The sequence below is a fragment of the Triturus cristatus genome, chromosome 1_2, assembly GCF_964204655.1.
Source record: "Triturus cristatus chromosome 1_2, aTriCri1.1, whole genome shotgun sequence".
Taxonomy (NCBI): domain Eukaryota; kingdom Metazoa; phylum Chordata; class Amphibia; order Caudata; family Salamandridae; genus Triturus; species Triturus cristatus.
In genome coordinates, this window is record NC_140580.1 from 1,113,432,241 (window position 1) to 1,113,450,563 (window position 18,323).

General features: G+C 39.1%; 1 protein-coding gene across 9 annotated transcripts in view; it reads right to left on the reverse strand.

Moving 5' to 3' along the window:
- Positions 1-3,673: 3,673 nt before the first annotated feature.
- Positions 3,674-18,323, reverse strand: part of NR6A1 (nuclear receptor subfamily 6 group A member 1) — a 927,754-nt gene continuing 913,104 nt past the window's right edge. For all 9 annotated transcript variants that reach the window (XM_085613755.1, XM_085613758.1, XM_085613754.1 and 6 more), the window contains one exon: positions 3,674-13,839. In XM_085613755.1, coding sequence (XP_085469881.1) covers positions 13,742-13,839 — 98 coding nt within the window. In that variant the 3' untranslated portion in view covers positions 3,674-13,741. The remainder of the gene's footprint in view (positions 13,840-18,323) is intronic.

Sequence of the window (18,323 nt, forward strand, 5' to 3'; positions counted from 1 at the left end):
TCGAACCAAAGGGCTCTCCTGGTTGCTCTAGGCCTGCCCTGACTTACCATCACTAGGTGAGTCCCTCAGACCTTACTGGTCTGCACCGCTGACTTTCTTCACATTCCATGAGACTTGCTGTTGCCAAGGCTTGTTGGCTCCAATCTGGTTGCCGACACCTCAGTAAGCTGCAGACTTCATGGGACAATCCGAATCCAGCTCCTGGTCATCGTTGACTCCTCCTGGACCTCGTGGCTGGAGAGTCAAGACTCCAGTGAATTACCTGAAATCACCCGACTACCGTGGGCATCCATCTTCCTGGCCCCGGGTCACTGGCAAGTGACTGTGAACACTGTCCCTTCTGCTTTCAGGTCTTCCTTGTTCTGAATCCAGCCTTGGATTCCACCGGACACTTCTCCAGTCTTCACAAGCAGCAAATCTTCTTCGGCTTTTATTGAAAACACCGCGACCCGACACCAAAAGACACCTATGCACCCGGCTTCCCTGGGTGAGGTAACTCGTGCACTCCGGTGCTCCTGTGGGTGTTGCCCCTCGAAGTACTTACCTTGTAAGTGGCTTGCTTGTAGACTCTCCCGAAGCACCCTAAAACTTTAAAAATCCAACCGTGACTTGCTCCATTTAAATCAATAGGGAACCCGCGGCTGTGTTCTCACACTGCACGCGTCTCCCGTGGGTCCTTTACTTACCTGCCTTGGGTGGATTAGTGAAGCCCCAGCGATTCTAAAGGCCCTAAGCCTTCTCCCCTTGCAAGTCGATATTCCTAAACCTATTTTTTAGCATATGGTCTGGTACGCCCCAGGGCCCCAGCCATATAAGTGCTTAATTTGTTGTGAAACATTGATTTGTGCATTTGTTCCCGACTTCTAATCTCAAAGAGATTAGTAGTGTGTGTCTTGAAATAAATAGATATATATTTTATATATATACCTGTGTGGTGTCCTTTCATTTGGTAATTCAAGAGATTATAAGGTAAAACAAGCTGCTTTACATTCCTCTGAGACTTAGCCTGAAGGCTGCTCTCCACAGCTACCACTAGGATAGCTTTCTTTAAAAGGTTGTCTTAAACCTATCTACCATAAGAGTCGAATTGGACTGGTGCAAGGTGGCCACTATAACTAGTGACCAGCATATGCCAGGCCAACTTCTCACATTGATATAATGTTGATATCTATTTCACTTCAGAACTTTTGTTTTTCCTTTCTTTCTTTTCCCTTAAGAAATTATTATATTGTCTTCAATGTATTTGAATTATAAAAGCAAGGCCTACCAATGTTATCAGGATGGCTTTAAGTTAAAGTACAGAAAAAGAATCTAAGTCAAAGTCTGCAAGGAAATAATTTAATATCGGAGTTTCTTGCTTTTAATTTAACTCATGCTTCCATGATGTTTTGTGAAAAATCAGATTGCAGTGATTGTCTTTTTAACATGGGAATGTTCTTGTAGACGTTTTCTGCATTTTGACTTTGTTCAAAAACTTTCAGTGCCACCTTGCACATCCCTTTACTATCAACATTGCCACTCTTCTTTTTCACCCTCCGACACTGCTGGCATTTCAGAGGGTCTCCTCCATGTTGCGCCTACCAAACCTCAATCTCTGCTCTCCTTCAGCGTCTTGTATTTCGGTGCCACAGATACAAAAATATCTTTTCTCTCTGCATCAATGTCAGGACCATGATACCCCACAGGTGAACCTGACTCTGGGCCCTGTCTCCCCTGTGATGCACTTTCTCTGATTTGCAGCCCCCTGAGCTAACGAAATGGAGAGCTTGCTTCTTAGTAAACTAGTATGGAAGGCTTTTTTTCCCTATACGATTGATTTAAACTTAATGTATGTTGAACATGACGAAATACCCATTTTATAGGGTGACCAATATTTCTTAATTCATTTAATCAGAAGTCAGTTAATTTCTGAGCCATTAATCCATTGTGATGGCCTTCCATCTCAGAGGTTACCTATAGGATAGCCAATAAAATATCCGGCTTCAATATCAAATTCTTTTAGTCTTAAGACACTTTGGGCCAGATGTAGGTAAATGCATTTTTGCAATTCCTTAATAGCGATTTTTATGGAATCGCTATTAAGGACTCGCAAAATGCCATGTAGGTAGGAATCGCAATATTTTTTGGGATTCCTTAATATTCCTTAATTGTGAATCGCAAATTGCGATTCGCAATCAAAGATTACCTTCTCATTCCTTCCTATGGGCCTCGAGGCCCATAGGAAGGAATGGGAATTCCGCACGCAATTTGCGAGTACCCAATAGGTACTTACAAATTGCGTGCGCAATTTCAAGGGTGCAAGGGTTCCAGAGGGACACTCTGTTGCACCCCTAAAATGTGCATGTGTGCACATGTGGTGCACATACATGCCCTAAGGGCATGAATGTGTGCCACATGGCACTTTTAAAAAAGTGCTTTTTTAAAGAAAATCGCTAATTACCACCAACTTGAAGTTGGTGGTAATTAGCGAATCCTTAAGGCTAAATTGCACTTTCATTTGTGCTACTTACATTGCATTTAAGGAATTGCAATTTGCGATTCCTTAAATGCAATCGCAAAATAGGGAATCGCAAATTATGCGATTCCTTATTTTGCAAGGGGCTCATTGTGGGCTACATTGCACACTGCTAATCTGCGATCGCAAACGCTGAAATTCTGTGAATTTCAGCGTTTGCGGACGCAAATTGGCTTCCTACATCTGGCCCTTTGTTTATAAAGCCATAATTGACAGATTCTCTCTTTACTATTGCCATTATTGGACATATAAGTTGACAAATCTGCAAGTGCCAAATGAGTAAGAATATGGGTGGTTTTTTTTGAGTAAATAGATTACAGTGACTGCGAGCCTGGGACACTTTGTGCTGCAAGAGGCACCTTATAAACTCTAGAACATTCCTCATAAACTCACAGCAGTTTCAGTCTCATGTCAAAACCATCTCCCATGTCATTTAATATTCCTCTTTAAGTGTCTGAGGAAAAGATATTGACACACAAAATGTCAGTGATGAATACTATTGCCTTGTGCTGGGTAGCTAGCATTCACCTAAATACCACGTGTAATTATACTCTATTTTAACACACAGGTTTGACTATTTGTCCTAGTCCTGCTCAAACGCCCCACAGTGTTGGTATGTGCATGTTAATGCCAACTTCTGCATAGAACTAGGTACCATTTCAATGTAGAGAGGTTCCATTGCAAAGGTTCATGATTTCCTTATCTAACACACTGCTTGCCCACCTTACTTACTGTGCCTCACCACGACTCCTGCTCATGACAAACTAAGGAGATTACATAGCACCTTTCTTCGCACCCAGTAGAACCAGAATAAGTCCTAAAACCCACTGTAAACCTCATATTTATGGACAACCCTTGTATTAAAGCTAAGTTTTTGCCTGAGCGGCCCTCTGGATGGCCCATGTCCTTGCAGTGTATCAGGGGACTGAACTTTATAAGTAGCAGCTACCAGGCTTTGGAGTAAGATCACTGCCAATTCACCCAACCATTTAAACCCGTATCTATCCAAAACATAGCGGTCCTCTCCTCCCACCGGATTCCAATGTAACCACATGACTGGTGCCAAGAGACCGCAGTATAACATAGCATTGCATTAGGATAAAACGAGTTAAACAAGCCAGGCACAAAATGTACAATTGAATGAAACTACCAACAGAATTTGGAGAAATGATTCACATTTATTTGTTCAAATATCTAACAATTGCTAAACATGCATTGAATACTTATTGGTCACATTTCCACAGGTAGTCAAGTCAAAGAACAGCAGAGTGGTAGACAGACATTCAATACAAGCCATAGAGGAACATCTGGAAGTCCCCTGGCAGGTGCATCATGAATTAACAATCATTTTTATGATTAACATTATAACGCCTATGCAAGTTTAAGGAACCCTTGAGTATTTACTATGAGCAATTATTTGGTCATTTAATGGGGCTAGAGAGGGCACATGCTGTGACTTCCAGCCAATGAACTTGCCCTGGTCTAAGGGTCCTTAAAGCTGGATGGTTTTGAAGCAGAGACAGGAGGCTGCATAGACAGAGGTAGCCAGTGACATTGGAGAGAAAGATAACTTTCACAAAAAGGAGTTAAGCAAATGCTTACATCTACTGGGCCATTAATACCTTAAATGTTTTTAACAATGTTATAACAATCGAACATTTGAAAAGGGAAAGATGCATGCCACTCAACTAAAAGTAGCATCTCTCTGGGAAATCCAGGTGATCAAGCGATCCAAGTATAATTTTAAAAAAGTCTTGATTGTGAAGAAGCAAGTCAATGATGCTTATTTTAAAGTATTTTGTGGCCTCTTCCAGTATTCAACTATTTAGCTGATTTGAAGATCAGTAAAAATGACTTAACAAGCAAACGCAAAGTTAACGTATCTGAATGCCCTCTACCGAATTAGCTTGAAAGCAATACTGCACTTTTCTGCTTTACCAAGTTATCTTAAAGCAGGGTTAAGTAATCTCTTGTCTAGATATTTAAATATGAAATTAATTGGCAGAAAATTTTCCACTGTAGTAATTTTAGTTTTTTATAGTATTGCTATTTAAATCATAACCAGCACAGGCTTGTGTTGCCTTGTTTCCTCCTAGGACATCATCACAGCATTATGAAATTGAGAGTAGTGATGTCACACAAGGAAATTGACAAAATGGCAGGAGAAATAGACAGGAAACCTAAGTTAGGCTACAAAGAAAATGTTTTCTTTTTTTAACTGATTTTTAGTTAAGGGAAATACTCTCAGAACTTTAAATTACTGATCAGAATTTGAAGTAGAAGAAGTAGAATACTTAACTAATATGATAGAAACTTAGGGCATTATTACGATGCTGCATGGCTGGACCGCCAACAGCTATCGTGGCGGTCATGAGACTACTCGACAGGCAGTCCAACCTCCGCATTACGATGCGACCACCGTGATGGTGTTTGGAAATGGCTCCACAACACAGCGGTTTGTGCTGTGGCCTTTAAAAGGAGCTGCAGCACAAGCCGCCATGGTATTGAGCACCTCCTGCACCTCCATGCACAAAGTGCATGGAGGTGTGTGGGGGCAACACATGTCTCCCCAGGACCAATTTGCTGTGGCGCACAAGGGACGGGGCCCTGTTTGGGGCCCCCAAAACCCCATTTTGACAGCCTCATCATGGTGGTCCATCCGAAATGAAAGGGCCATCGGAAAAGGGTATCGTAATGCCGATAGCGGTGCCTGCCTCGGCACCATCTCTTGGTGTGACTACAATTCTGACCGCCACCCTGCTGGGATCTGAGATCCTGGTAGAGACGGCAGTTTTCCCTCGGACAGTTTGTGATTCAACCTCCAGTATTGTAATCGGTCGGTCAGACTGGTGGTCCAACTGACATCGGAATCAAGCCCATAGTTCTAACAAAACAATATGACTTCCTAAAGAATCCTGGGTTGTGATTATTTTTATTTCTGTACATAACTAATTGAGAACAAAATATCAAAACTCTTCTCCAGCCATTTTGTGTGTAGTATAAAGCATTCTCATAACACTGCCAATGTCACTGACTAAATCTGCAACCCATCGTGAGTTCTCACTCTGCAGATGTGAAACGCAACAGCTACATTTAAACCATTTGTAATGTTTAGGGCAGTGTCCTGTATCTCTGGATTTATCAAGGGAAAAACTGTCTTTTATGTTTATTTATAAAGGAATCATTGCAGTATGTTCTTTGGTTTACCCATTGCTGTGTACATTGTATATTTGAACGGAAGGCCAACAGAGGAGGGTATTATTTGAAAGTGGAATGGAGAGACACATTCTGTGGTGCCAGTTCTCCACTAAAAAAATCTATTTAGCAGCATAAAAAGTAGCATTTTCATTGCTGTAAACAACACAGAATTAAGCAATGCAAATTAACCTGGGAAAGGTGTATTTAATTAGCAACATGGGCTGCAACTATGTTAACAGTATCATGGCTCAATTGATGTATCAAGCCCTACGAGTGTGTCAATAACTCTGCAGATGATAGGGTGCATCTATGTTTCACATTAAGTGAGTAATGAGAACAGCAATTGTGTTTAGTTTTGCAAACTATGGCTTGAAAGATTTTGCAAACCCAAGATATGAAACCTATATCAGAACTCAGAATGTTACACAAAAGGTAAAATGTTGCAAGAATTGTAATGTACCAAAAACACTGTATAAAAATACCTCACAATAAAAAACACATCTTAGTGGAGATCTGTAAACAGAAAAATGTAACAGTATTTTTTCGACGTAATCCCTTCATGATAACAGTATGACACGCAAGAGGTAGTTTTGTATTGGAAATCTGAGTCAATAAAGTATCAACCATTACAAGACATAATATTCAAAGGAAAGACAATCACAATAGGAATTAGTGAGGTTGATAAGCAGCTTGTTGATTTATTTCCAATGCCATCGACTGGCTTCTTACACACGGCACCTGGCTTCTTTCATGGGCTTTTTATGGATCACCAGTCAGCCAAATACTAACTTTTAGGAATAAATATCAATATATTAAGCTAAAAACACACACAAATGAGTGAGGACATGATACCGTCATACAAGATTCCAGATCGTGTACAGTCGGGGGTGAAGATATGTATGAAGAAGCTAATAAATCTCTACTAACTCTTGGTGAAATATTTCTGGCTACTAGCTAACATAATGTACAACTCTTTCCTGAGTATTCCCATATATGCCTTCCATTGCTCATCAACGTTACAAATGTTGATGGAAACAAAATAAAATATTGTATCATTGTTTCAGTCCAGCGTCAGATAAAAGTAACAGAATATGCTTTATGGATGTACAGCACAAAGACCATGACACCTCAACTATTCAATACAAATACATTTGATAATTTTGTCTATGAAGACAGCAGAATATTCTGTAATATGAAGGGAGTATTAAACTAGTGTATATTGTTAATTGAACTACAGAAGAGGGTGTATACAGTATAACATAATTTACTGGAGTGGGGTAGGCCTCTAATGATTTTGTTGCATGTTAATTACAAAATTTAGAGACAGGTACCCTTGATGCAAACACTGAACATTATCCAGTAATTCCCAAAGCGAATAATGTACTACCCAAAGCTACAATGAAACATTTTCAAAAGAGCAAATGATTTTGCAATAGTATAAACAGTTACAAATCTACGGTTGTAAATATGTGTTATAGATAGTACCACAATATTCCCTATTAAACTATGAAGCACAATGTATCTAAACTGTATTAAAATTCTACAAAATGCTACATCAAAGTCCTTACATCCCATCTGTTTCCCAAGATTAGCATAGGGAAATTATGTTATTCGGTCCAGTAGGATGACTTTTATTTAACGAAAATACAATCATGGTCATTCTGTATCATAACAATAGAAACAGTAGGCATTACACTCTCCCAAACTAAACATTTCATGCACATTATAAGGGTCCTGACCTATAAGAAAATCTCATAATTTATTAATACAGGTGTCTTTGAGATTCTGAGAGGTCTGTGCAGGTATTGAGTCATGCCGTGCATTATCAGAATAATGTAAAAGCCATTGATGGTACTTTCATTAAAAGTACTCAATGCCAATACTTAAGCTTTAGTGTGTACAATCTCATTTTCAAAATCAGGAATTCTCAGGCAATGGTCCACTATTGATCCTACAGAGCCCATGAAAGAAGTCACAGTGTAAGCAATAGAATCAGTGTTTCTGTGGGTCACATTTTATTATATCCCTGAGCTTTGTGACTGCACTGCAAAGAATGCACTGCAAACCCACAGGAATACTGTATCTGTATGCTGGCATGCTACGAAGTATCATTGATTCACATAGTCAAAAAACGTACAAATGTAATTCCATACTTATAACTATACACCAAACCCCCTCCCTCCCCCAACCCCAACACACTTTTCCTGCCTTTTGTTACTTGGCAAGAATGATTGCCGCTTATTATCCTGAGAAATACAGAAATAACATCTTCACAAACACCTACTTTCAAATCTAAAATAATCAACAAAAGAAAGGGAAAGGAACAACTTGGATATCACATTAATGAGGTTAAAAAAAGAAAGGAAGTTAAAACAGCAAAATTCAAGTTTAAAAAATAAGATTTTGGCTTTGAAGGACTGATTTTACATTGAAATTGATATGCTGTAAAATTACTGCAATACTTCCGCAATATACATTCTGAAGTATTGCTGTACTATGACTACATTGAAAAGGGATGTATTTTACCCACTTTGCTCTAAAAACCTGCCACCCAATACATATGATTTCATGTGTGATATTTCCTAACAAGGAAATACTTGGAACTTTAACAGGTCTTTGTGTTTACTTTCCTTTAGAAAAGATTTGAGACATCTTTAAATCTAAAGAATGATGATTTACATTGATGAAGAAATGTTGGCGATCAAGCTATTCGTTTTATTTTTAAACTTTGATGAATTCAGTTATTGATTATTGACACAGATTTTGGATCTGCTTTATAAACCGCAAGTAAAAGGTTTTCTTATCATTGTGTTGCTCATAAGGCATATTTTTAAAGGGACAAAGGCATATGCACTGGTAGGTACCTAGTCACTGCCTAGCAAGTTAAGTTTGGTTGAATTAGATCAGGGCTCTGCAATATCAACATTGCAATTAATACCACATTTCTGAAATGTTAACATAAATGTTTAAATGTTTTTTGTTTAGACATTTCTTGGCTTGAATAAACACCTCTATGTTCCAAATCTTAATTTCCATGAAAGTAAAATCATACATGTGACCAGCTCTTTACAGCAGTTAATCTTTGCTGTTCAATTTTCTGGCCAGAATAGACCAACTGATGTTGAAAGAACACTGCACAAAATACTGGATCCCATGATTTAAGTAAAAACAAACCACCTCTTAATAATATAGGCACCAAAAGACAAGCTGACACGCATGCTTATATTTATGAATGGTAGGTGCATCACCCTTTTTGTATGTGTCCTTCACACCAAACTTGCAAACATAAGCAATAACAATATAACCTAGCTACATCTAAATCTACTCCACTAACGCCCTGCCATAACGCCTGAGTTTGCATTGAAATACATTTAGTTTACCCTGTTTTAAAACACCAAGCTACGAATTCCTTGATGCAGAAGAAATGTATCACTAGCCAAGGGGTAAGACTCTGGCTTTGTCTATTCCTGCTAGCATTCACAGACTGTTCATGCTTTTTTCAATTTATTTTTCAATTTATATTTAAACAGCCTGCATTTGTCAGATGTAATGCTTCTGTGGTAAAACAAGTATGTACACTGCAGCTATTGCCGAATTACCTTAATGTACACTGCTGCTTTTTTTGTGCTATTTATCTGAATTATTACATTATTTGTATAGCAATCAAGACTGCCTGCCTGCTGCCATTGTCAGTGCCCAAATAGATTATAGAAATTTATATGGGTGTTTTTATTATAAAACGTAAAAATTCAATATGATTTCCATGTGAGATTAGGTGGCAAATATCTATACAGAGAAACAGCCCAGTAATGCATCACATTCTCAAAACCACATGTAGAATTTAGTGTAATTAAAAGGATAGTTCACTATGGAAAATCTATTTCTGCAGGTATATCTAATTTCATTTGAATTCATAAACCAATTTTTGTTACTGCGCAGTTATTGCACAGTATGGATATCAGGAGAAAGGGATTGTTTATCAGATTGTAAAACAATACCTTTAACTAGGAGTGTGCAAAGTTTTAAAGCTTTTACTTTGCAAATGTCAAAAAGATTTCAAACTTTGCATTTTTCACAAAGTTTGAGATGTCCAAATTGAGAGAAAACGATTCTGCAAAACCAGTTTTTACAGTACAAATGTCAGAATAATCTTGCCTCTACTAGGAGACGTATCTTACAAAGAATTCAACATCTGTCTTGCAAAATTTGAATTTCACCCACCATACTTTAAACTCAAAAACTAGCTCATGCGGGATCTCAAGGAAACCTTCCGCAATTTTCCATTAATAGAATTCATTCTGTTAGCCAATCACAATGGCAAAAAAGTGTTGAGAACTTCTGCAAAGCTAAAAGAAAGCAAAAAAGGACATGCCAGAGGTACCCCCATGCTAAAGCTATCCAGTGAAATGGTTGGAAAAAAAGAAAACTACATAAAGAATTCCACTTTCTATTGGCTCCAAAATACTGTAAAGACACAACCGGTTTTCCTGAGTGATATGTGCTTATCGAATTTGCCAAAGACATACTTTGGATTTGTGTCTTGCTGATCCCAGCAACAATGGCTACCCGTAATATCTTTTTAGAAGAGAATATGTAAAGCCAAAAGTATCTGGTAATGTAACAATGACTGAGTTCATCTAGTACATAAATCATAACAAATATTGGTACCAAATTGAAGGAGGAAAACAAATCTCAACTACACTAAGAACATTATGAGGTTTGTGCCTTTCCTCTTTGACTCTACATAGAGTAATGGTTGTTGCCCATCAGGTACATACAAAGAATGCAAATATAGCTTTGATTTTGCATCTTCAAATGACCCTGTAAGGGAGATTTAAATACAATGTTACTATGTATGCAACGGTCAGAGGGATTCTGTCTGTCCAATATCTTCACCTGAGCAATGCTTCCAGCTGTTGGTCCACCCCACCAAAATGTGCGGCGAAGACCAGATTTTAGGAAATATTAGATTTTTTGTCACACAACCCTGAGCTCTATTGCCTAAATTTCAACATTTATAAAAGAAAAAAAAACATGATACAGCAAAATAAGATTTGGATTCTTTCCTTACCTATTACTTGGAAATAGGTCAGAACATGCAAATTAATACAGAAAGTTTTCACATTAGCAGGGCTTTCGTTTTACATTTGAAAGGTATATATTTGCCAGTTGGAGTTTGTGCCATCAGGGGGGAAACAGAGTAAAAAATGGAACCTTGTCAAGATACAGATTAGTGTTTTAACTATTGCACAGTATAATACTGGTGGTGTCAAATTAATCGCAACTACCAAACTCCGAGACACATGCCATATTTGTGTACGCATTTTTCTCTCATTAATAGGTGACAGTAATTTCTAAAGATTGATGACCACTAAGAACTGATGATTTTGATGATCCCAATCAATGACATATCTTAGAAACAGTTGAGATTCAACTTCTATAATCTGTGTTTTAATTAAAGAGTAAGTAATTTTATATTAAATTACAAGACATTAACTGCACCAGTTCACTATTCTGGGCGCAGCTCTGTTTATCTGAGTCTTAGAAAGAATTTATTTGTGAGATCATGGCCTGATAGATTACACAAATGGCGTTCAGCTGGTACTAAATTAAGAGTGACTTGCAGCACAACACAGCGCATTTATCTTTTGGAATGATAAAGAATTACAACCCTTCTGCATACTCACAAAATTGTGTTTTGTGTGGATAAAATTCATTCGTTATATCTACCTATAGTTTAATAAATCAAATTAAATGTAGTAGGCATGCAACTGCATGTGATGTTTTGTCTGTACCATTCTTATTTTCAAGTTGAAAATCGTTTTGGATAGTGGAGTATGGTAATTTCAACTTTTTTGTATACTGTGACAGCATGACCATACTATTTCATATACACACACACTGTGACAATGGCATTTCCATGGGGGTGGAGTCTTGCTATTGATTTCCAGAAAGGTAAAGTGTTTATTTTTTTAGTTACTTTTATTTGCCAGCTGCCTAGACTGACACTGAACATGTTGGTTCCTGGCTGATGGAACATTAGAAATTAAGAAATATAAATTAATAGGGAAACAGATCTTTAATGTACGTTAAATCCACTCTGCCTTTCACAAGGGTGTGGCTCCATTTAGATAGGCCAGGACTATAAATCTAAAATCATATTATATATTTTATTATGCAGCAATAGTTGAATATGTATTCATTTTTCTGTAGCAAAGGTACTTGCTAATTTCAGTTTAAAAAAAATTTCAATCCTATTTATGGTTACTCAATTGTCTAAATTACTGTCTTTATATTAAGTATACGTTCTTATCGAACTACACAATAACAGGTGCTGAAATTAGGAGGATGTGAAAGATAGTAAAACACACTCCCTATGTGGGCAGATATTTATGATGTAACTAAGCCACCACAGGATGTCCTCTTAGGTCCTATCCTGCAGGCCAATAAGGATTTCACACTATCTCGGTTTTCATTCCATACCTACATAATGTTATCATAGTTTGTTATTCTCTAAATGTTATATGAAGCAGGCATGCACATACATCAGATGCCCACTATGATATTCAACTGGATTCTTACAGCATGATGGTGTCATCAAACCAAGAAATTACCTTTTTTTTTTATAAGGGCCTGATTAGTGTAATGCTTTAAGAAATTATGCTTCAGTTCAAATTTGAGCTGCATACAATATATTTCAGTTATTAACATTTTTATGGAGTATTAGATACAGAAAGGTTACCTACCGAAGTTACCTCTTTTTGGAATTTCCATAATTTTTACACCAATATACGGTTCTGGTCTTTCCTTTTACTAATGATCATTAGTTAAGTTTGTTCAACTGAAATAGGTTAAGACTACAAATCCAAGCACACACTGACTAATTTAATGAAAGGCCAGGATTGTCCAAGTGGTGTCATGTTGACTTGTATGCAGCTGTATCTCTAGTCATACACTTTTTTCTTGAGCCTGTAGGGACCATCGTATGGTTCCCTACAAAAGATATTAATGTAAAGCTAATTTAACTAAACTTTAAAGGAAATGTCGCCATTTTGGTAGTGTTCATTGTTATGAAAGGATAATATGCTGTTATAAAATCTTCTGAGGACTGCAAACACAATACATTCCATCATACCTGATGTTCTCAGGCATTTCTGAGAATAATCAACTAAAGATAGACTAAATAAACACAAAAAAGGTTTTCATTAACCTTAAGAAATATATGATTTCAGCAACATCAGGTTTGGTTTCAAACTCTGTTGCCAAACATGTTAGTGTACACCTGAGCTTTAAGTAGAAGAGAGGCAACAACTGTTTCCAAGAATTAAAAGTCATTGATTATCGATTCCCAATTGATCTATTCAGGGAGTACCAACGCCGGAAGCAAAGAGTAATTTCAAGTGTCGGATTCTGTGATTTGGACTACGGCACAGGTCCACTAGCACAAACCTGAGGCAAGTTTTGAGTGACAGCTCACCTTACACAAATCATTTGCTAAAACTGCCTACATGTATTATATTATGCTGTAGTCGCAGCGTCTTTGTTCGGGAATTAACAAGTTTGCTTTACGCAGCAAATGCGCTGGTGGGGAAAAAACCTGAAAACACTTTGGAAGTGGGTAAACAAACAGTAACATTACAAGTCTTCTACTTTAATGAGGTAGTCTGATTCAGTCCTATTGAAATATTTATAATATCCCCATATCCCCCCAAAACAAAAGAAACTAAACCTAAAAAATGGCAACACTGTAACATCAGACATCTTACATTCTGTAAACTCCCGGGGAAATGCAACAGCTGCATTTGTACAGAAAATGTGCACTGTGTTGAAAATTATACATTCAACTTGGTCGTGAAATAAATATATAGGAAAGAGTTTTTTTTTTTAATTAAAAAAAGATTCTTGCTACAATCACAGGGTCAATGTCGTCTTTGTGAGCCGCCTGCCGCTTGTGTCCGGGGCTCTCGGTCTCCAGTGAAGTAGATACCCCGACTTTCTGCAGATTCAGAGTTCAAGGCATGGAAGGCTTCAGACCGCAGGCCGGCTGCTCAGGCTATTCTTGCAGGAGTGCAGAACTGCTTTAAACAGCAGAGGCAGCTGCTCCAGGGGTACACTTACTAGTTTACCTGTTGGGGCAAAAAAAGATGGTTGGTCGGTCAAGGGAGTATTGCTGTGCAATGCAAAATAATTTGGCCACCATGGGACCAGCATTGCCATTATGATCTGCTGGTTGATACCTAAAACCTAGACAATCAACACATATGGTACCTGCCCAGACCATCTATTGATGCTTGTTGGGCAATTAACAACTTATTCCTAGAGAAAAATGAACTTTCTGTTGAAACACATTCGAGGGAATCACTTCTTTAGAAGGTCACAAAAAAGAAGGGACACTTAAAATGGTATAATAACATTCAAGCATAATTTAAACTTTTGTTAGTGATTCTAGACTGGTTGCTAGGCCTTGTGTGAAATGCTGAAATGATTTCAGCTTCTCAAATATTTTCATACCCTTGCAGCACTAGATGTGTTTCATGCAATTTTATGTTGTGGAAATTATGGATGCGATTCCCAAAGTCTGAAAGAACAGCACATGTTCTGTACATTCATAAATGTACTCTACATCTGTTTACGAAAAAATATCTGGCATGTGGAATATTTGTATATGCTCAAATAGTGGTCTGCCATTAGAGAACACAATGTCTGTATCCATCTTCAAAAATGTTTCCTAACAAACTAGATGGCGAGAACTGAATATTTACAAAGAAAAGGAAGTGCAAGTGGGCACCTGCTGGTGTGGGAAGGGTAAGAATGAAACCAGTTACTTATCTGTAAGAACGGTTTTGCAACCTGGAGCACTTCTGCATTCACCTGCTGCACATCACTCTGTGATCTACTAGTTAGGCCTCGAAGTGTTTAAACTCTGTCCTCTAGTTGGATTTTTACACAGGCAGAGTCAGTATAATGCATTGCGGCGTGGACTGTCAGCACTCAATGCCCCCCTAACATTACTTTCACTTTTGAGAGGTGGGAGTTTTGCTTGTAAATTTAATCGAGCTTCATACTCCAAAGCCTTTCTCACAGATAAGTCACTGGTTTCTTTTGCACATGAAATCTCTTCTAGATTCATATGGTATGCATAGACTGTTTACGGGTATTATGTTCCCTGCGGAGGGAGTGTGAAGGGGGAGTGGTATTGAACAAATGTCTTACCACTGACTGTCCAACAGCTGCTTCTATCCATATGTTTATATCTACACAATAGCCTGTAGAGAATGTGTGTCTAGATGACCGTGTTTCAATCATGCATATGTGTTGGAAAACCCCATTAGCCATAGAGGTTAATGTGCCACCCTTCCTTCCAGGAGGATGAGATATGGGTAAGACTGCAAGGATTTTGTTTGCCAACTTATAATAGAATTCAATAGCCTATACTATCCATAGGACAATGCCAGTGACAGCTTACCATGCTCTTGTTACAAAGCATTGTTTTGACTGCCCTGATTTCGTTTGTCTCTTTTATACAATACATTACTGACCCTTGTGCATCGAAGGTGTCTCTTAACCCCTTCCCCGCTCATGACGGAACCACTCCGTCATGAGCCACGGGTGCGCTGTGCTCATGACGCAGTGGTTCCGTCATGCTGCGGCCGTTGGCGGCCGCTCCTCCCACGCGGCGCTAATTCCCCGCCTGTGCGGGCGAAATAGAGAGTGGGCGGAGTCGTGACGGAACCACGCCGTCATGAGCACAGCTCAACCGTGACTCATGACGGCGTGGTTCCGTCATGAGCACAGCGGCGCCGTCAACCCCCCCAAACCCCCCCAGCGCTGCGGCGGAATTCACGCCGCAGCGAAGGGGTTAAAATGGTCATGGGGTATTCCTGCACTGACAGTGCTCTTAACTCACCATTTGTAAAGTAAGAATAGTCCGTAGAGTTAGATAATTCAAGAAGCTGTATGCATCGGCTCAAAAGGTTGTTTCATGAATCCAGCCAGAAGCAAATTTCAGTTCCACTGTGATGGAGGAACTGCATGTGGAGGAAATATTCTCTTTACTCACTCTGGGAACCCTTTGATTACTTGGATAGAAAATAATCTGCAGCTTGTTTATTCCCCTGTTATAAGCAACAATTGCCAACAAAAGTATTCTAAAGAAGCATTGGCACAACCAATTGGTCTCGACAATGCCCGAGCTAGTGACCTTGTCAATGTGAATGTCTTTTATCCATGTTGTCTAGTAGCACATCTGCTGTTCAGCACGGCTGAAAGTCCCTGAAAGCCCAGAATCACAGGAGACTGAACCAACCTTGTGCAAAAACTAAAAATAATCAAGTGCTGTTTATGTTTTAATACCTTTTAAGAAATGCATTTGTTTATGTACACATGAATGCATTTTAGTGGTATGTGTACAAGTGACACAGCCTATAAACACAAGTACTCCTATGCAGTGCTTGAAAAGAAAGAAAAAATAGCGGTGCAAAACGGAAGAAGTGTAAGGAGGCATGTACTTATGAGAGGGCCAAACAAAAGAAGAGGGCATGACGCCCACGGGCCACGACGAATGGCATCAAAGAAATGAGAGCAATGCTGAAGTTTACCAATGGTAGGAGATAGGCGGCCTGTAAGCCCAAAGATAAAACACAACACGTCTCCAAGAGAGCCTAGCTGAGACCTAAAAACAATAGACTTCGTACAGTTGAATACTACTGGCTTTGCCACTGCTTGTTGTGTTTACAAATGGGTAGATTAAGTGATTTATTCATAATCTAAAAATGTTGAACTGAGGCCGAAGCTAGGGAGATGATATGGTGTCCCTTTGAAAGAGAATGTGGCATAAGGGCCAGAGCTGCCACCTGTAGAGCTGGTAAACCATGTTAGAGTTTCGGCGCCTGCTTAAAATCCTTCATTTTGGGCAAATTACTCAATCTCGCCTATTAAAAAGAATGTGTCCTTGTGCAAATAATTTTACTCAAAAAAGGGCAACTAGGAAAAAGACTGAGTTCAGTAAGTGCACCACTTCACAATCCTACCAAAGTATTCAAAGATATTGAAATAGACGCCTCACTTACTGAAGCGTGACATGCTTCATCATTGGCGTCCACACCATGGTAGGGTGATACCACCATGGCGGACTCAACCAAGAGGATGGGAGTTCTTTTATAATGTTTTTCTGGATAATTCAGGGATCCAGACAGGAGAAAAAAAGAGGACGCAGGTGGAAAGAGGTGGGGAAAGCAGCAACAAAGGGAAAAGCAATGACAGGGAGGAGGTGATCTGTGGAAGGAGCATGAGGATGGGTGAGAGGAAAGGGAGCTGGTAAAAGCACAAGCACTGTGTAGAGTAGTGAAAAAGAAAGAGAAAAGTAGATTCTAAATTGGTAGTAAAAACGAGAGCACTCAATGTTTACAAGTATATGGTCCATGCTGTGAGGGGAGGGCTAAACACAAGACGTGTCATGGCCATGTATTCCAGGGACAAATGGTGACAAAGAATATGAGACAGATGATGGAGCAAGCAAATGGGAAGCCTGTGGGCAGGCTGAGGCCCACAGATTAAACACAACATGTCTCTTCAAGACAGCGCATGCACTGTCTAGCAGACACAAAAAGCACAGCTAAGTTTGCAGTCCAATAAGTAGCGTATTTTTGCGTAATAATAACTATTCCTCTTCCCCAGGACAACGCACTAATTTAATTGAGTCAGCTGGGTTAGTGGCATTATTAGTGGCTTTATTGAGAGACTGGGTTTAGGTGCTTACACAACCAATGACGACTGGCAAGATTAAGTAAGATTGCAAACTTATTGACAGAAACAAAATGCCCAGGTAAGATGGACCGCCGGTGAAATCCTATGATAAATTTGCCTCCTACTTGTGCCCCAAACTCCTAAAACCATATGATGACAGAAATTCTATGGGTACCTTTTTAGACACCACCAGGGAGTTCTTCATAGTGGTACAGTCTTAACTGAGAAGGATAAATTGGAAAGGCCTCATACAGAATCGTGTGATGACCGAGTCTGGATTACATGATTCTTGCTAAACTACTCTCGATCAAACTGTTCTCAATGATATCCAGCCTCTGCCACTTGGACCAGTGGTTTTATCCCAGGGTATAGCACCACTCCCAACAACATAAAGCTGTTCCGTGTGCTGACTGTAGTACCTCCTGACTTTCCAAATACATTAGTTGCATTACAGGCTAAGGAGAAAGCATATAACATGCTGAGGTGGCCATATCGAAATGCACCGTGTAAAACAAAATTGGGGTTAGTCTTAAAAAAAAAGCAGGATTTGACCAGAATACTATACTCTTCCCCAACAGTTAGGGTTGAGACAGGCCAAATCTACTCAGCACAATGGGGTGTCGAGCTCAGTCCTAAACCGGGATGCCCCTTTGACTTCTCTTTTCACACTGGCCAAGGAAGACTTTGAATGTCACTTCAATATCTATAAATTAGAACATGAATTGGAGGTTGTGGGGTACAATAATATGATCTCAATACATGCAGATGAAAACCTGCTGTACATCAAAGACACAGTGTCATAAATGAGCGATGGAATTGGTTTGAGGAAATATATGGCTTGCAGTTAATTGGGTACGTCCTGCCT